The sequence below is a fragment of the Oryctolagus cuniculus genome, chromosome 13, assembly GCF_051225735.1.
Source record: "Oryctolagus cuniculus isolate XC-2025 breed Fujian yellow rabbit chromosome 13, ASM5122573v1, whole genome shotgun sequence".
In the NCBI taxonomy this organism is placed as follows: domain Eukaryota; kingdom Metazoa; phylum Chordata; class Mammalia; order Lagomorpha; family Leporidae; genus Oryctolagus; species Oryctolagus cuniculus.
This window is the reverse complement of record NC_142879.1, coordinates 51,232,161-51,258,898: the sequence shown is the minus strand read 5'-3', so window position 1 is coordinate 51,258,898 and position 26,738 is coordinate 51,232,161. Positions and strand designations below refer to the sequence as shown.

Sequence of the window (26,738 nt, the reverse complement as noted above, 5' to 3'; positions counted from 1 at the left end):
GGCAGTGGATTCTTAGCTGGCTAATGACATTTCTGGGCCAAAGGGCTTCATATCTCAAAAGGTATGCATGGAGGGTCCCAGTTTCCTTACACAGGGCTTTTTCCTCTGATGTATCCTCTTCAAAGTGATATGTGAGTCTCAAGACCTAGATATTTTCCAAAATGAATGAGACTAATATGATGGTACTCCAAAAATTTCACAGAACAATTGTATATAGATAAGTCCAGTTTGGTACAAAAAAATCTTGAAGCTGTATATGAGAGGGTGTCTTCAAAAAGTTAATGGGAAATGTGCATTACAAAAGATCTTTGCATGAATTTCAAAATGTTTCCACCCAATTAAGTTCAGCTTCCAATCTTATTCTTCCAGAAACTTTTAGAGATCTCTTCATTTCTTAAGGCAAAGTAGAAATAATTCAACCAAATAACTGGAGGAGAAAAGAGTGTAATATACCTGTAGAATGTAACAAAAATACCAGGAAATCTGCCTTATGGGGGAAAGATGTCACACAATGGACAAGGAAGTAAGGGAAATGCCTTAAAGAAGTAGCAAGACAAAGAAAGGCAAAAGCATTCTCACTGGGAATGCAGAGCAGTGCACTAAGGGCCTCTTTGTGCTTCTCCCTCACAGCGGCACCTTTAGCATGCAGGTCAAGGGCACACAGGCACCTTCTAGGAACTGTCAGCCGCCTGGAGAGACTGACTAGCTTACACAATTTTGAGAGTGAATGTAGGTGTATAAAATAAAAACGTACCAATAGCATCTATGAGAGTACTTCAAAAGACCATGAGAAAAATGGAAATGAAGATAAGTTTACTTGGATGCAAAGCTTTTGAAACTCATGCCTAATTTTTCCATAACACATTTTTTATTGATGTTTCTGAAGACCGCTCATGTATCACTTTACTTGTAAGATGAACAATTTCCGTAGTCAAAAATCAACTTCCAACTATTTTCACATGAAATCCTCCTTCTTGCTTAGTTACCCTACTCTAATGATGAATATTTGACACCACAGAGGCACCAGTGCAAGGCCATACTGAGAAGTGCGATAGAGTAAGGCTGTGGAAGAGCTAGAAAGAGTGACCCCAGGGCCCAGCAACCATTGCAAGGGACGGTAGATGTGTCATTTTGGCAAGATCCATCAAGATAATCCATATTTTGCATCCAGGATCAGTCTAAGGACCAAAGAGCAGAACACAGAGAGATGCCTATGCTGTACATAAAGCCCACAACAGCTGTGCACAGTGTTAAGTCCCCCAGGTTTTCAGTATCAATAATATCATTCAAAGAGATTTTCTATCCACAGGTACAGTTGGAAGTCTCTAATTGGCTTTGTTTTAAATCTGCCAATTCAGAGATGATGCGTGTGAGCACATTTTCATTACACAGCTCATCTTGGAAAACAGGATTGAAATCCTTCCCAGACTCCTCAACAACCCCAAGTGCCAGGATAGGGCACATTTAGATGGGGGTAGGAAACAAAGGGACATCAGGAATACCACATGCATCCTCCTTCCACCTAGAAGCTGAGTTACAAGGTTATTTTTGCAATGCTTTTGTCAACAGGATCTGTCATTTTATTGACTACAAGTTCATCTGAGTATCTTCTTAAGCAAAATTCTGTTTTTCTTATAATTTCCTTTGAGGCTTAGCATGGAGTTCTGTACTCTATGTAACCAACGAGCGCTCCAATGTACTATAGAGGGTTTCTCCAAAGGCATCAAGGCCACTGATCTAAGGCTACATGCCTGGAGCATAATCGGGCTGGTAATGCAACACACAGAAAATCTGCTGCTTCTCTGCACTTCCTTTTGTTGTTGTTGTTGTTTAGTTTGTTGAAGCAAGTTAGGACATGATAAAAAAAAAAAAAAAAAAAAAAAAAAAAAAAAAAAAAAAAAAAAAAAACCTCTGTAAATGGTAAAATGCCAAAGAATGAAGTTTTAGTAATGATACTTTCTAAGAGTAGTAGCTCATTTTTACACCATTATTTTATGGATCAAACACCATTATAGTAACTGCTCTTTTACTGAACACATCATTTAGCCTCAACTACCTCATCTCTTCAAAAATCAAAAGACTATGATACATATAACAGATTTAGGGGGAAAACAAAACACAAGTGATTTGAAAACAAACATCAAAACCCAGCTTGATGAATTTGACATAATACAATGCCTATTTGCTCACCAAACATTCACTGAGCACCTACTAAGTGCCAGGCTCATTCTAAACTCTCAACACATTTTCCATCATTTAATCTCCACTAAAATCTAGTGAGGAAAGAATTATTACTATCCTTTAAAAACAGATTTATTAGCATTTACAGGAGAAAAATAATCTTCAGTGGGAAGTGCTGAAGTCAGGACTACACCCCGGGAACGTTGGCCTCCTTCTTAGCCTTAATGCCACCCTGCACCAAATAGGTCTTAACTTTGCATATGAGAGTCTGGGATACAAACACATCTCTCAAAGCATGAGGTTCAACTTTTCAGGAGTCTGGTGTGTTTTCACATTTGCCCATGTTCATATGTGATCCTCAAAATATAATTACAAAAAATATAAAATATAAATCCCCAAAAATATAGAATTACCAACTCTCAGAACAAGTACATTATTAAGATCTCTAAGGTAAACATGACATAGCAGTAGTTTCCCACCATATTTCACAAGATACACAAGGTTCTTTATACAAAAATTTTCCAAGCTGAAAATATGCTTGTCTATTTGGTTTCTAGCAGAAGCTCCTAAACAAAGACTATCCCCATTGAATACCAGCAGACTTAATCTGATCCAGATGGAATTTGTGGATCACATGGAAGAAAGGAAACCTCTGCGGAGAGTGATCAAGTCAAGCTAGAGACAGAAATAGCTATGAGGAGGATGCTGGGCAAGTCATTTTCTCACCTCTCAGGGACAGCACATGAGTGATTAGTTGGGAGGCATGTTGAGGAGAGTTACAAACACTAAAACTACCAATTTTTTTAACTTTTTATAATTAGAACAGATTCATATTCATGCTTAAGGTAATATTACCCTCAATCATATTCCATTGTCTTTCTTGAATGGGCAAGGAAAGCAGAAATAAAGGTGGCTGCCAGCCAAGATCACTTTCCTTGGAATAAGCCCCAGGGAGTTCCCTTCATCAACTCATTGTCTTGTATGGTTTGAGAAAGGAAAGAGTTTGGCAGTTTCTGTTCCAAATAAGAAGGGATGAGTGTGGTCTGGGGGTCACCTGCATCAAAATCTCTTCGGAGACCTGTGAAAATGCATTGTAGATTTCTAGACAACTCCCCAACTCTGCACAGCAGCCAAAATCCCTAGGGCAGAAAATTAAGGAACGATGTATATATTTCAAAAAACGGCCCAGGTTATCAACCAGCACATTAATCCCAAGGAAGATAAATTGGATGAGGCATCTACAAGTACTTCTGTGATTGCAAGGGAAGCTGTCTGCCAGGTAGACATTTTCAAGACATGTACAAGGGAAGCAGAAATGAAGTATCCATGAATAAAGGCAAAGGGTCATGGAGCAGCAAGAGTAATGTCATAAGGAATGAAGGCCAGAATAACTTCCACCTTCTGTAAATATGCTAACGACAGCAGAAGCAGATACAAGCAGACAAGGACAAGAATGTCATCTCCGTAGGACCAGTCTCACTATCTAGGGCACACTAGAAACAGATAAGAGAGAAGAAAGGGCAGAATTACACAGCTCAAATTGTCAGCTTTCATCTCTATTGAAGAAAATGATCTTCAGACTGAAAAGGATAGTGGCAACATAACTGAGCAGAAACTGAATCCCAAGAGAGGTCAAAGGAAAGAAAATACCAAACAACTTCAAATGAGCCCATGTCCCCAGAAGAGGTCAGGCAATCATGATCTAGTACTCAAAGAACTCACAGACATGATCACTGAAAGAGTCGTACACTCAGTAGGCTTTGAGAGCTCACGGACTCCCAAAGACTAAGTGTTCTGGCTTAAGAAGAGCAAATGTAGACATGTAAAAGCTAAGAGGTACAGATTAGTATAAAAGTGTATACTGTATATAATGCCACATGAATGCTCAAGCAAACTTGTTATGAGCAAAATGAAGCCAAGAAACTTCTGGGGCAACAAACACAAAGTAACAGCATTTTTTGTGAATCCCCCTAAAATAGACAACGTGACTAAAAGCTTGGTAAGAAAGCTTTATTAATGTCAAATGTAGTACAAAAAAAGTAGTAAATAATTTAAAAAGAAAAATATAAAGTAATTTGATCTTAAAGAAGGTGAAGCACATCCAAGGGAAGTTCAAATGGCACTCTGTGTATGTGTGTTAACAGGACAATGTATCATACCTGCAGAGTGAGTTCACTTCAACTTAACCAGAAGGGGAGGCCTGAGGAAGTGTCACCAAAGGAAAGGAAGTATTTAAGCACCTGAAAATTAGAAAGAGGTAAACTCCAAAGGAGTCACAAGGACTGGAAAACCCAAGTATGCACATCAAAAATTTCTCACTACATCCTGGGGTAATCTGGGTACTGACTCAGATTTACCCACAAGGAATGAGTCTTTCCTGGTCCTGCTGGGGACCTTAATGTTATGTAATAATCTCATCATCCCTTCCTTCTTTTACAGGGCACCAGATCTAAGTTGCTCTGTAAGACTTCAGGATAAGGGCTCTCCTTCCTGTGGCCAGACAGAATAAGATGAAGGTAACAGAGCCACCTGGCTTACTTGCCTCCAGGGTGCAGCAACTCAGCTACATTCTTTGAAATACTGGCCTTGGAATGCACAGGCTTTTACATGCAAATTCCAGGGAGCCTAAAGGGTTCAGGCACAATCATTTTGAATGTAAAGGAACTATTCCATCTCTGAAAATTCTCAATAACATTTGCAGCCTCCTTCTAGGAAGTTAACCGTGAACCTTTCCTCCTCTCCAGATTCTCCAGGTTTCCAGTCCTTCTCAGATGATGACTGGGATTTCCAAAGAACATTCCCTTTTATCCTTCCAGTGGGCAAAACCATCACAGATTCAAGTGGTTGGGAAATCCTATGCCACCTTAAGTGTATGTAGCCAGGAAGTTGGCAGAGAGGGTGGGCAGATGCCTACCCTGTGTGTCTCTATGGTTCTCTCAGCTTCTTTTACATGCTAAATGAAATAATGAGATGATATAATTGCTGATGGTTTCTTAGCCCACACTGATTGTCATATTATATTTATGCACCAGTGAAAAGTTCTCATGTCCTGTTAATTAGATTAGCTCATGAAACTGCCATCTTTCTCTCAGAATTCCATCTGTCTCTCCTTATTAACTTGGTTTTTAAATCTTTTCCTGGAGAAATTAATTCAGAACCATTTTTCCTCTTTGAGACAACAGCTACATGATATAAGATGGCAGCCACTCTGCAGGAAACAATTACAACTCAGGAAGTCATTTATGTTAAAATGATGTGAAAAGTTTAGGGGTTTCAGGTAGCAATAATTTCAGCCAGAGTGAGCATGTACATGATGTGTGCATGAAAAACTACACATTATTTTGGCTCACATGGAAGAGGTCTTGCATTCAGATGAATAGCAGTAGATCTATTGCACCCTCTCCTATCAAGACTACACGTGGACTATTCTTTTCCTTTCTGGGGCACCTTTTAAGCAAAAACAGCCAGACAGGTAATTATTATACACAGCCTTAGGTGAAAGAGAGAACCTTTCCACACCCACAGAGAGTGATGATGTATCCCCCTGGAATGGTGGTAGAGGGAGGGAATGATATTAAAGAAAAGGGGAAATTTTAGGTAACTGGTTCAGAAAGCATGGAGAGGGTAAGGAAAACAGAAAACTTTTATAATCATTTCCTGCTACTACCACAAGATTGCCACCTTAAAGCAACACACATTTATTATTCAATAGTTCTGGAGGTCAGAAGATCAAAATGGGCTTCAATGGACTGAAGTCAAAGTTTCACAGGGCTGGCCGGCGCTGCAGTGAACCAATGGTAAAGGAACACCTTTCTCTCTCTCTCTCTCTCACTGTCCACTCTGCCTGTCAAAAAAAAAAAAAAAAAAAAAGTTTCACAGGGCTGCTTTCCTTCTGGGGGCTCCAGGACAGACTCTTAGAATCTCTCTTTCCAACTTATATAAGTTGCTTGAGGGCCGGCGCCGCGGCTCACTAGACTAATCCTCCGCCTAGCGGCGCTGGCACACCGGGTTCTAGTCCCGGTCGGGGCGCCGGATTCTGTCCCGGTTGCCCCTCTTCCAGGCCAGCTCTCTGCTGTGGCCAGGGAGTGCAGTGGAGGATGGCCCAAGTGCTTGGGCCCTGCACCCCATGGGAGACCAGGAAAAGCACCTGGCTCCTGGCTCCTGCCATCGGATCAGCGTGGTGCGCCGGCCGCAGCGCGCCGGCCGCGGCGGCCATTGGAGGGCGAACCAACGGCAAAGGAAGACCTTTCTCTCTGTCTCTCTCTCACTGTCCACTCTGCCTGTCAAAAAAAAAAGTTGCTTGAAATCCTGGGCCTTGGCCCCTTCCTCCGTCTTCAAAACCAGCAGTTTAGTAGCTTCAAGTTCTTCTCTGATTTGACTCCTGACTTATTCTTCCCTTTTAAACACCCAGTGATTATACTGGGTCAACCTAGATAATCCAATATAGTCTCCACCATCTTAGGATCCTTAACTTAAACGTAGCAGCCATTTCCCTTTTTCCATGCAGAGTAACATAGTCATAGGCTCCAGGAAGGAGCCTGGAAGTAGACTTGCAGGAAGCCATTACACTGCTTACCACATGGGGCTATCATTAGACATAGGGGTAGGGAGGTAACGAAATGCTTGAACTGAGATCAGAGACAAGATGAAGTTAAAGGATTGAGAGATAAGTACTTGGGAATCTTTAAAATATCAATTAGCAAAGGCGCCAGGGAGACCTAGGTCCTAATCCCAGCCCTTCCACTTATGAGTTGGGGAATTTAAGTAAAATACTTAATGTCTCCAGGCCACAGTTTCCTCATCTGAAAGGTGAGGATAAGAAAGTTACCCAGAGCCAGCATTGTGATGTAGTGGGTAAAGCAGCCACCTGGAATGCCAGCACCCCATACAGGGGCAGGTTCAAGTCCCACCAACTCCCTTTCTGATCCAACTCCCTGCTAATGGCCTGAGAAAAGCAGAAGTAGATGGCCCAAGTGCTTGGGCCCCTGCTACCCATGTGGGAGACCCAGAAGAAGCTCCTGGCTCCTGGATTCCATTTGGTCCAGCCTTGGCAGTTGCAGCTATCTGGGGAGTGAAGTAACAGATGGAAGATCTCTCTCTCTCTCCCTGTAACTCTCATTTTCAAATAGACAAATCTTTAAAAAAAGAAAACTCCCCCTCTCCATATGTTTTTTTTGTTTGTTTGTTTTTTTCTTTTTTGACAGGCAGAGTGGACAGTGAGAGAGAGAGAGACAGAGAGAAAGGTCTTCCTTTTGCCATTGGTTCACCCTCCAATGGCCGCCACAGCCGGCGCGCTGCAGCCGGCGCACCACGCTAATCCGATGGCAGGAGCCAGGAGCCAGGTGCTTTTCCTGGTCTCCCATGGGGTGCAGGGCCCAAGCACTTGGGCCATCCTCTACTGCACTCCCTGGCCACAGCAGAGAGCTGGCCTGGAAGAGGGGCAACCGGGACAGAATCCGGCACCCCAACCGGGACTAGAACCTGGTGTGCTGGCGCCACTAGGCGGAGGATTAGCCTAGTGAGCCGCGGCGCCGGCCTCTCCATATGTTGTTTTGATGACTAAGTGAGGTATTCATGTGTCTATCTATATTAATACAGAAATATAGAAATGGATACAGATACATCTACTTAATGGTCTGAAATGTCCCCTATATGTAAATATCAGGAAACTAAGGCTTACAAGATTATGTACCTTGGCCTTGTCTGCCAACTTAATATCTACTATACTTCTATTAACTACTCCTAAATATTGGCCTTAATTTAAGGAAGCACCTGTTTGCTCAGTAGAAAAATAAGATGCTACATGTAGGTTATACACCTAAATGCCAAGGACTTAACAGATCATTTACCCTTAGGAAATGGAAGATCTGGTCAATAAGCCAAATAAAAGCAAAACATAAATAAAGATGCCATATAAATATCAAATGTGGGCTGGCGCCGCAGCTCACTAGGCTAATCCTCCGCCTTGTGTCGCCAGCACACCGGGTTCTAGTCCAAGTCGGGGCGCCGGATTCTGTCCTGGTTGCCCCTCTTCAGGCCAGCTCTCTGCTGTGGTCATGGAGTGCAGTGGAGGATGGCCCAGGTGCTTGGGCCCTGCACCCCATGGGAGACCAGGAGAAGTACCTGGCTCCTGCCATCGGATCAGCGTGGTGCGCCAGCCGCGGCGGCCATTGGAGGGTGAACCAACGGCAAAGGAAGACCTTTCTCTCTGTCTCTCTCTCCCACTGTCCACTCTGCCTGTCAAAAAATAAAAAAAAAAATCAAATGTGATTTGCTAAATGAATAGATACAAGATATGTGCAACAGGTCAAGGGTAAAGTGGTAGAAGTAATGTAGCCCACATACTCAATTACTCAGGTATTTTACAATAGAGGTCTTTATTTCCTCCCTTCCATTCTGTCAACATCTGCTTCATTTATTATAGAACTCTGTTGTTTGCTACATATATGCTTATACTTGTTATATATTCTTGGTAAATTGACCCTTTTGTAAACATAAAATATCTTTTGTTTCTTATAACAATTTTTGACTGAAATACGATTTTGTTTGATATTAGTGTAAATACTCCAATTCTTTTAGTTACTATTTGCATCAAATATCTTTTTCAGCAGTTGCAATTTCACCTTATGTGTGTCCTCAGTTCTCAAGTGAGTCTCTGGGGTGTATTTTTGTCCAGCATTTAAGATATCAGTTGGGACACCCACATATCATATCAATGCCTGAGTTCAACTCCAGCTCCACTTTTGATTCCGCTTCCTGCTATTGTGCATCCTGCAAGGTAGCAGTTGATGTTTCAAGTACTTACATCCCTGTCACTCCTATGGAAGACCTGGATTAAGCTCTTGGCTCCCAGCTGTAACCTGCTCCAGTCTCAGAGAGAGTGAACTACTAGATGAGAATTCTGCCTGCCTACCTCTGTCTTTGTTTCTCCTAAAGAAACATAAATAAATGAACATTAAAAATAAGTAAAGTGACTCTCATGTAGACAGCATATAGTTTTATTATGCTTATTTAAATGTATTCTGCCAATTTATACCTTTTATTGGAGAGTTTAACCCATTTACATTTAAACAAATTATTTCAGGGAAGGACTCACACTGTCATTTTGCTGTCTGTTTTTGTATATAAGAATTTCCTCCCTACTTTTCTTCCATTCATGCTTTCCTTGTTGCTTAATTTATTTTTTTATTTCATTCTCTCTTCCTTTTATATATACTTTACAGATATTTTCTTTGGAGCTACCATGGAGATTACATATAATATTCTGCAGCAACAGCAATGTATTTTAAATTGCTTAAATAAACATACTGCTTAATAAGCATACAAAAACTCTACTTATATGCAGCTTTATCCATTCCCTTTTATGTCACTGAAGTCACAGGTAGCATACTTATATATTTATCTTCTCATTAACATGGATTTACAATTGTTTTACAAGCTAGTCATTTTATTTAAAATATTTCAAGTAAAGCACAAAAATATAAAGAAGAGATCAACTGACACACATTGATATTAAAACTATTTTTAACATTTTGACAAATTTTCATTATATGTTAATATCATCTACACACCAGTGCAATTTTTTTTTTTTTTTTTTGGACAGGCAGAGTGGACAGTGAGAGAGAGACAGAGAGAAAGGTCTTCCTTTGCCGTTGGTTCACCCTCCAATGGCCGCTGCGGCCGGCGCGCTGCGGCCGGCGCACCGCGCTGATCCGATGGCAGGAGCCAGGTGCTTCTCCTGGTCTCCCATGGGGTGCAGGGCCCAAGTACTTGGGCCATCTTCCACTGCACTCCCTGGCCACAGCAGAGAGCTGGCCTGAAGAGGGGCAACCGGGACAGAATCCGGCGCCCCGACCGGGACTAGAACCCGGTGTGCCGGCGCTGCAAGGCGGAGGATTAGCCTAGTGAGCCACGGCGCTGGCCTCCAGTGCAATTTTTTGAAAGCAAGGTTGGGGGGACTGGCACTGTGGAGCAGCAAATTAAGCCCCAGTCTGCAGTGCCCCCTACCCATATGGACACAGGTTCAAGTCCCAACTCTTCCACTTCTCATCCAGCTCCCTGCTATGGCCTGGGAGAGTAGCAGAGGATAGCCTAAGTGCTTGGGCCCCTGCACCCACATGGAAGAACCAGAGGAAGCTCCTGGCTCCTGGCTTCAGTCTGGCATAGCCCTGGCCATTGTGTCCACCTGGGCAGTGAACCAGAGGATGGAAGATCTCTGTCTCTATGCCTCTCCTCTCTCTCTTCTGTAATTATGACTTTAAAATAAATAAATAAATCTTTTAAAAAGAAAAAAGGAAAAACGGAAGCAGGGTTGGATACATCACCATCACATAATGGGGTGATTCATGAAAAAGATAAAGAGAATATGTATTCCGTAAGTGGTTTAATGATACAAGGACAACATCTATACATATCTATGTATACCCCACATGAGAAAAAAAAACATGTGGCATTTGTCTTTTTGTGTCTCGCTTACTTCATTTAGCATAAAGATCTCCAGTTATATGCATTTTACAGCAAACATCAGGATTTCATTCATTTGTATGACTGAGTAACATTTTATTGTGTATATGTATCATATCTTCTTTATCCACTTATTCACCGATGGGCATTGATTCCAAGTCCTTGTTATCGTTACTGCTACATAAACATAGGAGTTCAGGTATCTCTTTCATATTCTGACTTTATCCCAAAATATTTAACTTTTTTGTAGCTATAGTGAGTAAGATTGCTCACACGAGTTCTTCGTCAGTCATGCTGCTGCTGTGTCAAATGCTACTAATTTCTGAGGGTTTATTTTGTACCCTGCAACATTGGTGAATTTACTTCTCAGTCCGAATGGTCTCTTGGTGGTGTCTGTCAGTTCCCTTACATATATAATTGTGTTGTCTGCATACAGGGATAATTTTACTTCCTCGTTTCCTATTTGTAGGCATTTTATTTCCTTCTCTTGCCTCACAGCCCTGGATAATACTTCCTGATCTATTTTGAATAGGACTAGCAAGGATGAACATCCTATGTGCTTACAGATCTTAGTGGTAATACCTCTAGCTTTCCTCCTTTCAATGGGATGCTGGTTTCAGGCTTCTCATATATTTTCTTTTATGGTGTTAAGTTATTTTTTGTCCATACATAATTTGCTGATTTTCTTCTTATCATTAACAAATGTTGTATTTTATCAAATCCTTTCTCTAAGTCTATTGAGATGATCATACAATTTTTATCATTCATTCTGTTGATGCGATATAAAACCTTTATCGATTTACCTATACTGAATTATACTTGCATCCCTAGGATATATTCCTCTTGGTCAGGGTGAGTGATCTTTGTGATGTGTTGTTGGATTTGATTTGGCAGTATTTCCTTGACCACTCTTTCATCTGTGACCGAGTTGGAGACAGATAAATCATGCTGTGCACTCCCCTCAGAAGACTTTCTGCTTTACTAGTAACATCTTTCTCTTATTGACAAGGTTGCTGCTAACGCCTACAGTTCAATTGTGCTAACTTTTTAAAATATACCCCCACCTGGAATGATGATATAAAAAGATGTTCACTGAGAGAGAGTAAATTATAAAAGAGGTGAAGCTCTGAGCTGAGGAATTAGAAGGTGCCCCTGGCCAGCACCGTGTCACTAGGCTAATCCTCCACCTGCAGCACCGGCACACCGGGTTCTAGTCCCAGTCAGGGCGCCGGATTCTGTCCCGGTTGCCCCTCTTCCAGGCCAGCTCTCTGCTGTGGCCCGGGAGGGCAGTGGAGGATGGCCCAAAGAGCTTGGGCCCTGCACCCCATGGGAGACCAGGAGAAGCACTTGGCTCCTGGCTTCAAATTGGCACAGAGCACAGGCTGCAGCGTCAGCCATGGCAGCCATTTGGGGGGTGAACCAACGGAAGGAAGACCTTTCTCTCTGTCTCTCTCTCTCACTGTCTAACTCTTCCTGTCAAAAAAAAAAAAAAAAAGATTTAATTAAAAATAAAGAAGGCAGGCTGGCGCCGCAGCTCACTAGGCTAATCCTCCGCCTAGCGGCGCCGGCACACCGGGTTCTAGTCCCGGTCGGGGCGCCGGATCCTGTCCCGGTTGCCCCTCTTCCAGGCCAGCTCTCTGCTGTGGCCAGGGAGTGCAGTGGAGGATGGCCCAGGTGCTTGGGCCCTGCACCCGCATGGGAGACCAGGAAAAGCACCTGGCTCCTGGCTCCTGCCATCGAATCAGCGCGGTGCGCCGGCCGCAGCGCGCTGGCCGCGGTGGCCATTGGAGGGTGAACCAACGGCAAAGGAAGACCTTTCTCTCTCTCTCTCTCTCTCACTGTTCACTCTGCCTGTCAAAAAAATAAAGAAATAAAAAATAAAGAAGGCACCCCTTCCTCTGCATATGCCCCCTGTATTCCTTAATGAAACTACGGGGGACATCCCTTGCACTGCCACAGGCTACAGCACACTTTTAATATGCTACAGTTTTCTAATCTTATATTATCCTATATAATCCACACAACAGTCTGACAAAATAAGCACTGTTATTGTCCAGCATGCACACAGAGAGAATTAAATGGCTTGCCCCTAGGCACATACATAGAGGGTGACAAAGGAGTCAGTAGAGATGAGAACTCTAAACATAGCTCCTCAATAAAAATACTGAATGCCCAGACTGAGGCAGGCAGTGGACCTGGATTTTGACCTATATGACATGGTCAGTTCACAAACAGCATGAGGTGGACAGTATTCTCTTCACTGTACTGGCCAGCTTTTGTCTGCCAGGAGAATTAAGACTAGAGGCTGGAGGAAGCTCCTGGCCACATGTAAGCGCCCACAATGTGTGTGCTTAGCCTCCGAGCCACTGTGCATGGCATTATTTCATTTATTCATTTTTGTACTAGCTATTGCATCACACAGAGGAAGCTAAACCATAACCAGATCTAAAGGGACAATGAGACTGAATAGAAATATCAAAAGCTGGGATTTCCTGTGGTTTTTTTTTTTTTTTTTTTTTTTAGCAGTGCAACAAAACTCCTTCTGACTTTGGCTTCCATTTCGGTTTCAGTGAACAAACTGGCATTATCTCTACACTGAAGGGGCCTTGATTCCCACAGTGGCGGAAGACAATAACAAAGGAACACCCATAGGAGGAGGCAACTGGCGTGCCGTGTGCCCAACTTCACAGACACTCTGAAGAAACAGCAAACAACGCAACCAAAGATTTACAGGGAGCCTGCGAGGTTCAGCGGGAAGACAATAAGCAGCCCTCTTCTGGCTTAGTATGCACTTAGAGTGGGTACACTTTTATAACGCTTTTATTAAATAGATCTGAAATGTGACTTTGTCCATCCTGGAGTCAAAACATTGGAGAAGCCAGGGGAGAAGGAATATTCTGTGTTTAGCAGAAAAGCAATGGCAGGCACTCTACTGAGCTCAACTTCTTTTTAAGGTTAGATTGCCCTCTTCGGGTACAAAATTATACTAGCAAGAGTGCAGTATTTTGTGAGACAGGAGATATCAGAGGTATTCAGAGAAACCAAATTTGGAAGAATTTACAGAGCTTGCATTTCACAGAGGTGAATATTTCAGAAAGGCAAAACCAAAAGTAAATTGAACAGTGAAAAAAATATAAAAGTTTACTGGACGTAGAACTAGAATTCCCTCAGCAGAGCCAAGCCAGATATGCTCTGTTGGTACGCGGCCTTCACTTTCCATGGCATATTTGGCATCCATCATCCCGACTAATCCTTCTCTTCACCAGCAGCAATAGACATGCCCAAACTCCAAGTCAGCATCTCAGGTGCCAAAGCAATATTGACCTTGATTGTCTTCTCTGGTTGGCATTTAAAGAGACACCTTGACACTTGCAGCCATTTCTCTTCAGGTCTATCAATGACAATGACAGCCACCCAGTTCACTCTCCAAGACCAGCAGGGTCTCCTGTGTGGGAGCAGACTGCATTGTAGAGAATCATTTGTTCTCAGGCTACAAAATGTGCCATCAAAGGATCATGCAAGAGGCAGCATCAAGAGAAGAATAAAATCCAATGTGATTTGTCTGCACAAATTGGCCCTCCAGAAATAACAGGCAAAATGGGAACATCCAGGTGTCAGACCAATGATCAAAAGCCAGGGAGCAGACAGGCATCTGACCCAGCAGTTAAGATAGCAGTAAGAACCCTCACATCTCACATCAGAATGTCTGGGTTCAATTCTCTAATCTGATTCTTGACTCGAACTTCCTGATAATATGGGTCTTGGAAGGAAATAGTGATTGTTCAAGTGGACAGTGCTACCAACCAAATGGGAGATCTAGATTGAGTTTCTATCTGCCAGCTTTGATGTGGCCTAGCCCTAGCCCTTTTGGACATTTAGGGAGAGAACCAATGAATGGGTGCACCCTCTCTCTGTCTCTCTCTGTTTCTCTGCCTCTCAAATAAATAAATAAGAATTAAAAGTAACCAAAGAAAACAGGGTGACCTGTGAGCACTGAGTGTGGGGAAAACAGAGTGTGGGTGACACATCAGCCAGAGTGTACGGCAATGCCGCTTTGTAGAGGAGCCAGGCTGCCCTCTAGCTCCAGGGATGTGCTGCTCACCCTTGAGGAAGCATGGTGCTTGATGGACTGGCATTCAAAGGAGCACATCCACAGTCCATCTCAAGAAATAGCACAGATGACACAGAAGTTACTGATTTAGTAAAGGATTTGTAAGGTTCCAAAGGATTCAAAGAATAGACAACAGAGGAAGAATAAGGAGAAGCAGCAGAAGAGTGACTATTAAGTACACGTCCATGATGCATCATCTCTAACTCAAAACCCAAAACATTCTGAGAATCACAGCTTTCTCTGATTTACTTGGCAATAAAATGACCTAATGAAACTCATATTAGAAAAACAGATGGAAGCAATTTAGTCATTTTTTAATCCTACTTGGGAGCACTGTTTCTCTGTAGAAACACTGATGTGATTCCTATAAAGCACTACAGACCTAGAAGAGGGTGTGTGTGTGTGTCTATGAGAGAGAGAAATAGAGAGAGAGAGAGAGAGAGATTGAGAGAAACAGCCACAGAGCACTGCAAAGGCTGTAAAACACACTTAAATTATATGTAGAACTGTTGCTGAGGAAAATATCAAAAAGTTTATAATAAAAAAAGTTTATAATAAAAGCAATGCTTCATAAATGTTATGAATTGTGATGAGCTCTGACATATGATCATGTTAGATCTTCAACACAGGTCTGTAAAATTGAAGGCAGATATTATTGTATCTGTTTTCAAGGAGGTACAGTAAGATTTAAAGTAATTACAGGACTTTCCCACAGCCCTGAACCCCAGTCCAATGTGCTTTCCTTCTGGCTACTCAGCCAATCATCCTTAATCATCTCGTATCCACAGCAATGATGAGCTGTGATGATAATTTAAATGAAATTTGCCTCTGGAAGATGTCCCTGTGCTGGAACTCGCTATACTTGATGATAAATGATGAACCTCATGGGAGACAGAACTGGAGAGGTGCTTACAGAGATGTGGTATAAAGGTTGGACTGGAGAATACTGTAGCTCTCTGCCTGCCTCCTCAGTTCTCTAACTCTACTTCAGTTAAAATCATGGTAATGTGTTTTGATGCAGGCGGCTGACATTTTTCTCCTATAAAATGTATGACTGGAAGCCACTATTGTTCATTTTTAACATGCAATCCATATAAAAAGTCTGCTTGTGAGCAAAAGCAACTTGAACACGAGTGGCCTGTACTTCCCTTTCTGAACCAAACCCTGCCTGTTCCTTTTCGTGTATCATTTCAGGAGCCACTACTGGATGAGGAGCTATTCTACTTACTCCTGCATATCACAGTGTCTTTATTGCACATGTTATTTATTTTTTTTTTTTTTTGACAGGCAGAGTGGATAGTAAGAGAGAGAGGCAGAGAGAAAGGTCTTCCTTTGCCGTTGGTTCACCCTCCAATGGCCGCCACAGCTGGCGCGCTGCGGCCGGCGCACCGTGCTGATCCGATGGCAGGAGTCAGGTGCTTCTCCTGGTCTCCCATGGGGTGCAGGGCCCAAGCACCTGGGCCATCCTCCACTGCACTCCCTGGCCACAGCAGAGAGCTGGCCTGGAAGAGGGGCAACCGGGACAGAATCCGGCACTCCGACCAGGACTAGAACCCGGTGTGCCAGCGCCACAAGGCGGAGGATTAGCCTAGTGAGCCGCTTGCACATGTTATTTTAAACCAACACAATTCATAAGCGCTTCTTCCTTCTGTGTTTCTATCGTAATTGATAATGCATAAATAAGACAACTTATGTCTTTCAGAAATTCATTTCCACCTAATGTAAAAACCTACCCAAAAGAGTAGGGTTTTCTCCACTGAATTCTTTGTTGATCCACTCTTTTCCTAGCCCTAGAGTAACTTACAATTTTTCATTTTATTGGGAAAAGCAGCCTCGTAATTTGGATAGACTGTTAGAAAGACTTATTTTACTTCATAAAAAGCAGAATAAAATTTTAAAGGTAGTGTCAATATTAATCCATACAAGATATGAATGGCTTAAGGTAAAGTATCTTCTGTGGAACATCTCATTTTATTTCCACTGAGTCTGACATGATTTTTTTATCACATATCACCTTATACTTTTCCAAAATCTTTCACAAAACATTGATTATATAATTTATATTATAAAAATGTACTTAGATAATCCTAACTCACAGAGTCAAGAAAATATAGCTGTTGGATTAAAATGAGAGACTTTTTCCATTTTTCCATTGAAATTATGATTTAAGTTAACTAAAGAAAGACACACAAAAGCTGCATGATGGGGAAGGAGTTCAGAGCACCTCCTTCTGTCTCCCAGGATCAGTGAACTGGCTGATTGGAGGATAAGATCATTGAGTGTTGATTCAGTGAATCACTCTTCTTTCCCAGGGCACTTAGAGAGATATAGGCCTCCCCTGGACTGGAAAAAGTGTGACCAGTCCTACCTGAGAAGGACAGTAAGGAAATGCAACACCTCTTCCAGGAAATGAACTGGGTATCCTACAGCTGGAGAACTATTTTTCTCTTCCTAGATGAAGAATGGCACACGTCAAATACAGTGAGGGAATCAATATTTGATAAATTACTTTCAAAACTACCAAGCCCAGTAGTAAACACTGTAGCAGATAAATCACGCAGTAAAGGATTCCTTCTGTCCTCTCCGCCTTTCTAGCCATCCTATAAAACATTCAGTGGATGTTTACCACGTGCTAGATACTTCTCAATGATTTTTGTCCACACCAGAATGTCTAACTATTCTATTGAAATAGGCTTCTCAAAGGGATAGACAAAATTTTTTCGTACTGATGTGAGGGGACTTGTAAAATTAAATAAAAATAATTTTAAGGAAAATTTTGAAATTCACACATGGATTTATAATATACACCTATCATGAACATTTTGGACACCACTTGTACATGGATTTGAAATTTTTTTGCACATATGTTTTGAAGTACTTTGCGTCGGAGGGATGCTTTTTTTTTTTTTTTTTTTTTTTTTTTTTTTGGACAGGCAGAGTGGACAGAGAGAGAGACAGAGAGAAAGGTCTTCCTTTGCCGTTGGTTCACCCTCCAATGGCCGCCGCGGCCGGCGCGCTGCGGCCGGCGCACCGCGCTGATCCGATGGCAGGAGCCAGGAGCCAGGTGCTTTTCCTGGTCTCCCATGGGGTGCAGGGCCCAAGCACCTGGGCCATCCTCCACTGCACTCCCTGGCCACAGCAGAGGGCTGGCCTGGAAGAGGGGCAACCGGGACAGAATCCGGCGCGAGGGATGCTTTTTTTAAAGTGTTAGCATAGTACCTGGGAATATTGTTTATGCATCTCAATCAACATTCAGACTGACCTGAACTTACAGAAATTGTGATTGGTTTCAAAAGATATAAAAATAATACATTTGGTTAGACTACACACTGGATTACTAAGAGCTGAAGCTTTAACACATTATCAAAATTAATGAGAGTGAATGTATCACATAGATGAGAGGTAAAGAACTAAACGAGACAGCCTCTTTGTGCTGAAAGTCAGCTTGGAGTGTTAAAAACTGGTTACATCCATAATGAACTGTAACACAAGGGAAGGAGTATCTCATTCCAGAGAACCAGTGAAGGCTAGGAGTATTATTGGTGAGATCACAAATGAGAAGTAAGATTTCTGATGAGCAGAGATTGAGGACAAGAAGAACAGATGCCACAGTATTTTCAGTTGGCAGAATAATGTGTGCAATGAAAGTTCCAGAATGTCAGGATTAGATATTCAGTGGCCAGGTTATGGAAGAGCTGGAAAGGGATGCTAATAATTTTCTGAGGGACCAATAATGACTATTTTTGAAAGCCAACTACCCAGGGGCCAACACTGTTGCAAAGTGGGTAAAGCCGCCTTCTGCAGTGCCAGCATCCCATACGGGCACCGGTTCAAGTCCCGGCTGCTACACTTCCCATCCAGCTCTCTGCTATGGCCTGGGAAAGCAGTGGAAGATGGCCCAACTCCATGGGCTCCTGCACCTTTGTGGGAGACCCAGAGGAAGCTCCTGACTCCTGGCTTTGGATTGGCACAGCTCCAGCCATTGCAGCCAATTGCAGAGTAAACCAACGGATGGAAGACCTCTCTCTCTCTGCCTCTATTTCTTTCTGTGTGTAACTCTTGACTTTCAAGTCAATAAATAAATCTTTTTAAAAAAAAAAAAAAAAAGAAAGCTGGCCGGCACCAAGGCTCACTTGGCTAATCTTCCGCCTGCAGCGCCAGCACCCCAGGTTCTAGTCCTGGTCAGGGTACCGGATTCTGTCCCGGTTGCTCCTCTTCCAGGCCAGCTCTGCTGTGGCCCAGGAAGGCAGTGGAGGATGGCCCAAGAGCTTGGGCCCTGCACCTGCATGGGAGACCAGGAGGAAGCACCTGGCCCCTGGCTTCGGATCAGCACAGCGCACCAGCTGTAGCAACCATTTGGGGGGTGAACCAACGAAAAAGGAAGACCTTTCTCTCTGTCTCTCTCACTGTCTAAATCTGCCTGCCAAAAAAAAAAAAAAAAAAAAAAGAAGAAGAAGAAGAAGAAAGCTAACTACACAGAAGAATAATAACCTCATCAGATGTGTGCTTTGAGAAGGTCATTCTGGCAGTGGTGTACAGGCCTGCCTGAAAGCAGTCACTGAGCAGAGATACACGGATACAATCAAGTATCACCACTGGGAAGACAAAAGGCATGCTTGAAGCACCTTCAAGAGGTTCCTAGGAGCAGCTGTGAAGACCTAACACTTGCCTTAACGCTTGTAAAGAATAGCAGGTTTCCTTAGATCTCCTCTAGACAAGATGGTCCTTGAGAATAACCTACTATACCTTGAAATACACATCCTACTGTGCACAACATAATGCCATGCATATAATAGGTGCTAAATAAACATTTTAGTGTGCAAATTAATGGAGGAAATACATGAATGAATTAATGTCCCTAGAAAAGAATTCTATAACCAAGACAAAAGAAGATCAAAGGATTAATACAGTTAAAGTAATTTAAGATCCACTGTTTAAATTGAATGCAGACTGTAGATCCCCAAGTACAGCATCTCATATTTCATTTTGCTTGGCCTCATAGCTAGAACTCAAAGTACTATGGAAATAATAAATATAGTATTAAAATATACAAATTTTACTTCATAAAAGGATTAAATTCCACAATTCTTTTTTTTAAGATTTTATTTATTTATTTGAGAGGTAGAGTTAGAGTTACAGACAGCGAGAGGGAAAGCCAAAGAGAAAGGACTTCCATCCACTGGTTTACTCTCCAAATGGCTGCAAGGGCTGAAGCCAGGCCAATCCAAAGCCAGGAGCCAGGAGCTTTTTCTAGGTCTCCCATGTGGGTAGAAGGACCCAAGCTCTTGGGCCATCTTCTACTGCTTGCCCAGGCCATAGCAGAGAGATGGATTGGAAAAGGAGCAGCCCGGACTCAAACCAGTGCCCATATAGGATGCCAGCGTCACAGGCAAGGGATTAACTCACTGTGCCACAGCATCGGCCCTGATAGCACAGTTCTAAGTTTTCAGTGTATTAGATATGAGAACCCTAATTTATCTCTGCATTTACTTCTTTTTACTTGACTACTGTAAAATCATTCTCCTTTTCCCATCAGTGTTGGAGTAACATGAGGTATCCTTTCAATTATAAATACAAAACATATTTATTCTCTTGGATTAAACCAAAAGCCCAGCAATTACACCAAATACGTTGATCATTGCACTCACAAATCTAGAGAAAGCAGGTATTAAAAGTTATATTTGTGTATACATCACAAAAGGAAATTTGAATTCATATTTCACATTTAAGTCACAATTAATTCATTAACCTTCCATTATTTCACTTTTAACAGGTGAAAGCAGTTGGCTTCCTTTCAAGTTTCCACTCCTGGTAGATTTGTTCAACTGGGTAAACATTATCCTATAAACGATTCATATCAATCCTAGACATGTGCAACCCTAGGGAGGCAAAATACCTACTGCACGCAGGTACCTGACTGCAGGGAGCTGTCTAGATCCCTGAAATGGAACCACCTGGCTAGGAGGAGGAGGCAAATGTCAAACCCCGATGAGCAGGCCATAGGAAATGTATATAGTAGTAGGAATCCTCCAGGACAAGAATCCTGGACTTGAAAGGCTTCCCACGTATTATCCAACACAGGTTCAGTGCAGACCCCCTTGGCATTCACCTCAGAGTCATTCAAAGCTGACTACTTATAAGGTAGCCTGTTCCACGAATGGCAAGTATCATATTTAGCAAATTTCTTTTGAAATTAAGTCAAAAATGTATTCCTTACTAATATGTGACTTTAATGCTAATTCTAATTAAGGGCCAAGTAGGCACTTGATAATTGTTGAATGAATGAATAATGAGTAAGTGAATAAATGAATTCTTAAAGACCAGTTGACACTTAATGTGACAGAATTACCATTTGAAACTCCAGGTTGTAAGATCCATGATGACTCAAGAAACCTAAGGACTTCAATAAATTATTATATTAATATATATATTAATCATGGATTAATCCATATATTAAGCATCGATGAACTGTAGAGCACTATGGAATGAAACACAGCTTAATGGAAACAACTCTAAGAGGACCCAGAATCTAACACTCACTCTGCTACTCTCTTACTTTTCTCACCAATAACATAAGGAAGCCAAATTCTATGACCTCTATTGTCACTAACAAATTTGAGTACTCCACGATACATAATTGTTCACAGAGGGTAAAATCCTACTATGACAGGCAAATATTAGAGCTGAACAGGTAGAATGCTATCCACTCTTCCTCAGGCTGAGTATAGAGTGTATGTCTGGTAAATTAACCTAAAATTGATAAGAGAAAGGTCACGTAGGAGCCCTCATTTCAATTAATTTGAGATTGGTTCCCAAGGATAGTTCTCAAGGGCTGTGCTTGTTAACTGGAGACATCTACACTTGCCAGAACACAAGGGGGTTAACTAATTGATCTTTTGAAGCTCCATCCAGCAATACATTCTGTGGGTCAGTTTGTGGCAGTCAGTGACCAGTGTGCCTAATGATGGAGGAAGCCAGGCCAGCGCCGTGACTCACTAGGCTAATCCTCTACCTGTGGCACCAGCACCCCAGGTTCTAGTCCCAGTTGGGGCGCCAGATTCTGTCCCGGTTGCTCCTCTTCCAGGCCAGCTCTCTGCTGTGGCCTAGGAAGGCAGCAGAGGATGGCCCAAGTGCTTGGGCCCTGCACCTGCCTGGGAGACCAGGAGGAGGCGCCTGGTTCCTGGCTTCAGATCGGCACAGTGTGCCGGCCGTAGCGGCCATTTGGGGGGTGAACCAACAGAAAAGGAAGACCTTTCTCTCTGTCTCTCTCTCTCTCTCACTAACTCTGCCTGTCAAAAAAATAATAATAATGGAGGAAGCCCCACATGAACACCATCCATTTCTCAGCCATGACAAAAAGTACGAGGTCAGAAGGAGGACAGCAAGGAAAAGAGGCAGACACAGAAAAATGGCGGACATCCAAGGAGCTGAGCACAACATGTAGGCCCCTGATGACCTTGCAAAGCCCAATATAAGTATTTCAGTCATTGGTCAGCCACAGTTCTCCTTTCCTGCTGTTACTTGGTGTGAAAAAATGGAAGTTGATTGCAAAGTCTGCGCTCAAAGGAGCAGCTGCTAAACTGATTTCAAAAGAGAAAATGGAATCTCAATGATGAAAAGATCTGGTGTTTTTTTAATGGTATCATTTTACACAGAAATCATTCACTAAGACATTTTATACCATAAACCCATTAAAATTAGGAACAATTTAAGAAAAAGCAGAAGCCTCCCAAGGCTAAACTCTTGCATTACTAAAGCTGCTGACTCTAGAACGGTTGTTCACATGTGGCCCAATCCTATGATAGCAAACAAACGCCTTTCTGAAGCAATGGCTCCATTTGGGCTGCATGAGAACACAGCATATAATTGAGTTATCCTTATCATTATTGAAAAGATGATTCTCCTTCTCCCCTAATAACTCTAATCTAAAATGATACCTCTCTTCTACTCAGAAACTTTTTTTTGTGCTAGCCTACATGTCATATATTTAAAGAGCATCATTGCATCCTTGTAAGGCCTTGCATCAAATTTTAACCAAAACCACAATAAAATTCAAAAATAGCAATGTAATCTCTGATTGTTCTCCAATCAACCCAATAAGATGTTTTTGAAAGGAAGAGTTTGAGTGAGCATAGTAAATCAGATTCTTTTGTTTTTCTAATGTGTTGATGTTTGGGCAAAGAGCAAGTACTATTTTTGGCATTTAATAAAAACAATAGCAGTTTGCCTACCATTTTTTATATAGACACAATTGATAAGTAGAGGGGCCAGCACTGTGGCATAACGGGTAAAGAGGCCGCCTGCAGTGCTGGCGTCCCATATGGGCACCAGTTGGAGTCCCGGCTGCTCCACTTCCATTCCAGCTCTCTGCTATGGCCTAGGAAAGCAATAGAAGATGGCCCAAGTCCTTGGGCCCCTCCACCCTCGTGGGAGACCTGGAAGAAGCTCCTGGCTCCTGGCTTCGGATCGGCCCAGCTCCAGCCATTGCAGCCAATTGCGGAGTGAACCAACGGATGGAAGACCTCTCTCTCTCGCTGCCTCTCCTTCTCTCTGTGTGTAACTCTGACTTTCAAATAAATAAATAAATTTTTTAAAAATTGATAAGCAGAGCATAGAAACAGATTACAAGAAAAGAGACATCTGTATGGGCATCTGGCACAAGAGGTTAAACCAGCTTGGGATGTCTGCATCCCATATCACAGTGCCTCTGTTTGAGTCCAGACTCTGCTTCTGATATCAGCTTCCTGCTGCTGTGAGCCCTGCGAGGCAGCAGATATGGCTCCAGCACTCCTGTCCCAAACCACCTCTGCGAGAGTCACGCATTAAGTTCTGGGCTCCTGACTGTCGCTTGGTTCAGTCCCTATCGTGTGGGCAATGAGGAAGCATACCAGCAATGGAATGTCTGTCACTCTCTTTTCCTTTCAAATAAAACAAAAATAAACAAATATAAATAAATAAAAGAACAGAGACACGAAGTTATTGGTCTACACTAGTGAGATTTCAGTGGTTTTACTGTTTGTTTGTTTGTTCGTTTTTACTTGTTTGGAGTTTTCTCTACTTCTTGTAATGAATACATGTTGCTTTTAGAAAAACAAAAAAAAGTAACAAACTTAATTTAGGAAACAAGTGAACTAAGAGTTGTTAATGCAGCACAAAGATCTGATCTTCAGTCTCTTCTGTTTAAAGTTCAATTTCCCGCCGGCGCCGCGGCTCACTAGGCTAATCCTCCACCTAGCGGTGCCAGCACACCGGGTTCTAGTCCCGGTTGGGGCGCCGGATTCTGTCCCGGTTGCCCCTCTTCCAGGCCAGCTCTCTGCTGTGGCCAGGGAGTGCAGTGGAGGATGGCCCAAGTGCTTGGGCCCTGCACCCCATGGGAGACCAGGAAAAAGCACCTGGCTCCTGGCTTCGGATCAGCGCAATGCGCTGACCGTAGCGCGCCGGCTGCAGCGGCCATTGGAGGGTGAACCAATGGCAAAGGAAGGCCTTTCTCTCTGTCTCTCTCTCTCACTGTCCACTCTGCCTGTCAAAAAAAAAAAAAAAAAAGTTCAATTTCCCTCTGCCAGCATCATGGCTGAACATGAGGTCTCCACAAAAACATCCTGGGATGCAGCCCTGTGAGGTGACCTTGACACCAACAGCCTTCATCCCAGCGTCACCTCGTGTGCCATCCTAGGGTCCTGACACATTTAGGTGTTAAAGTATTAATCCAGATTCCACTTCTTCTGAGATCTGCAAGATCATCATTCGTTCTTTCAAGCTTTCCATGCCTTTGTTTTTCATTGTTTCAAGAGAATAACCTGCATCGGATTTTACAGAAATAGGGATGAAAGAAATCTCCGATTTCTTCAGTCACCTATGCAGGGCTAATAATTTACCCATCCATTTTATGATATGCAGGGTGCATCATTAGCTATGATCTAATACAGGTCTGCTCTGAACCGTGGCTCCATTCACTAACATCTTTTCAGTCAGAGGTTGAAAAGACAATGGGGAGAGGTGTCCACACAGGGGTGCACTGCTGGCTCTGCACTGAACAGCTATGTGAGCTTGGGAAAAAAGCAGGTGACCCTGAACCTCAGCTTTGCCATAGGAAAACAAGGACTGATTACCAGCCCCATAAAAGCTTGGGGAAGAGTTCATCAAAAGAATGCACAGTAGAGCTCCCAGCACATCTGGAAGTTGTAAAAAGTTGCAGATGTTAGGATTCCTGCTAGTAATATGATGTCCTGTATGTGCACAGTGACTCCTGTTCCACACGATGTCTTACATGTTTTACTTTATTTGAACCTCAGGTAGCACTATTGGTCTAAATGGCAGGAATTACTATTCCCCTTTTCTGGGTTTTTTTTTTTTTTTTTTTTTTTTTGTAAGTAGTTAAGAAAAACTGAGGTCCAAGGTCACAAAGCCCACAAAGTAGGTCTACTGTCCAGGGCTGGGTTCTTGTTCTGTGGCAGAGTCTGAACTGAACCTCAAGGGACTCCATGCGTCATGCCTGAGCACAAGAAAACCCAGGGTCTTTTACAGCACCCTACTCTTCGTACTTAAATCAAACCAGTATTCCTTTAAACGCCACAGTATTCAGTTTTACTTAGGAAAATTAGCAACGACAGTCTTTTCATCCTGCAGTCTGTCTCTGGAGTAGAGCTAGGGGCTTCACATCCACCACCACACCAAAACGGCGCAGCAACCCTCTGGGGAAAGGGGTACTGTCATGGTCCCCATTTTAAAAGTGGGGAAACTGAGGCACAGCTAAGTCCAGGATTGAGAAGCAAAGACACTGTCTCCAACCCCCAGCTTTCTTGGCCCTGCTGTTTCCCAGCTCATGTTTGTATAACCAGTGAGACACTTTTAGCAAAGTGCTTTCACATCCATAGACCTAAGGAGGCAGGGAGGCCCCGTCATTAGTGGCCGCTGTGACTTCGGAGGGAAGGGATGCACCCAGGACATAATGCACACCCTGACTCCAAATCTCATGGTCTCCAGAAAGCTTCCAATACTTCTGCATGTATTTTAAGAGCGACAGATACATGTCCTGTCATGCTTGGAAAGCAAACATCTACGCCATGACTTCAGGTGTCACCACTGCGAGCTAACGGTGTAATCAGGGTCTGGGCAGTGGTGTCCCGCCAAAGCTCCGGCGAGGGCTTTGCAGTCGCCAAGTTCCAAGCCTGCAATGAAACTGCACCGTGGCCTGTGGAGAACGCGCCCTCACCAGCTCCTTACCCCACTCTCAACTTCCACCTTCCAGGTCCCGCGGGTCCCGGGCGAGGGCGTGCAGGGCCGCTCTGTCCTGCGGGGGCACGGATGGACAGGACCCATCCCAACTCCAAGCACGCCCCTGGGGCCTTCCGCCGCCGCCCAGGACCCGTCAGACGCGAGCATGGGTCCGCCGCGGACTGCTCTGCAGAGTCCTGCGGCCCAGGAGGGACTTGGAGGGCTGGGCACAGAGCTGACAGCCCCAGACCCTCTCCTCCCAAACCTGCACCTTACGCGCCCTGTTGCGGTTTCCCGCACCTCTGAAGGGGCGCACCGAACTGGAGCTGTGAAGAGAGGCTCGCCCAGACCTACTGAGGGGGAAAGGCGCACTTCCGGCCCGGCCCAGACCTCCCGGGACCCATTCTGGCCGCTGTGGCAGAGCCCCTACCTGCGCCGCGGTCCGCGCCGCCTCCGCCGGCCGGGGCGCCCTGGGGACCCCGGCGCAACATGTGTCGGGCCGCTGGCTCCTCCAGTTCCGCCTTGGCTGCCTCCTGCTCCGGGTCCCCGGGCCGAGGGAGGCGGATTGGGAGGAAGTAGCGCTCTGGACGGGAAGTGGGGAGGGGGCTGAGGGAGAAGAGGGAGGCTCCTTCCTTCTCATTACAGAGCGCAATGGTTTCCTTTGCAACTGGGTCACACACAGGGCAAGCACACATCCAGTCCCTTGGCTGGGACAGGCGCAGCGGGCAGGCTCTCGGTGGGTGCCTAGTACCTCGGGACCCCAGAAAGT

The 26,738-nt window shown here is 43.6% G+C and overlaps 1 protein-coding gene across 2 annotated transcripts in view; it reads right to left on the bottom strand.

The window, feature by feature from the left end:
- Positions 1 to 26,525, bottom strand: part of DISC1 (DISC1 scaffold protein) — a 360,091-nt gene extending 333,566 nt beyond the window's left edge. For both annotated transcript variants that reach the window (XM_008268257.5, XM_089311583.1), the window contains exon 1: positions 26,400 to 26,525. In XM_008268257.5, coding sequence (XP_008266479.2) covers positions 26,400 to 26,460 — 61 coding nt within the window. In that variant the 5' untranslated portion in view covers positions 26,461 to 26,525. The remainder of the gene's footprint in view (positions 1 to 26,399) is intronic.
- Between the last annotated feature and the right edge of the window lie 213 nt (positions 26,526 to 26,738).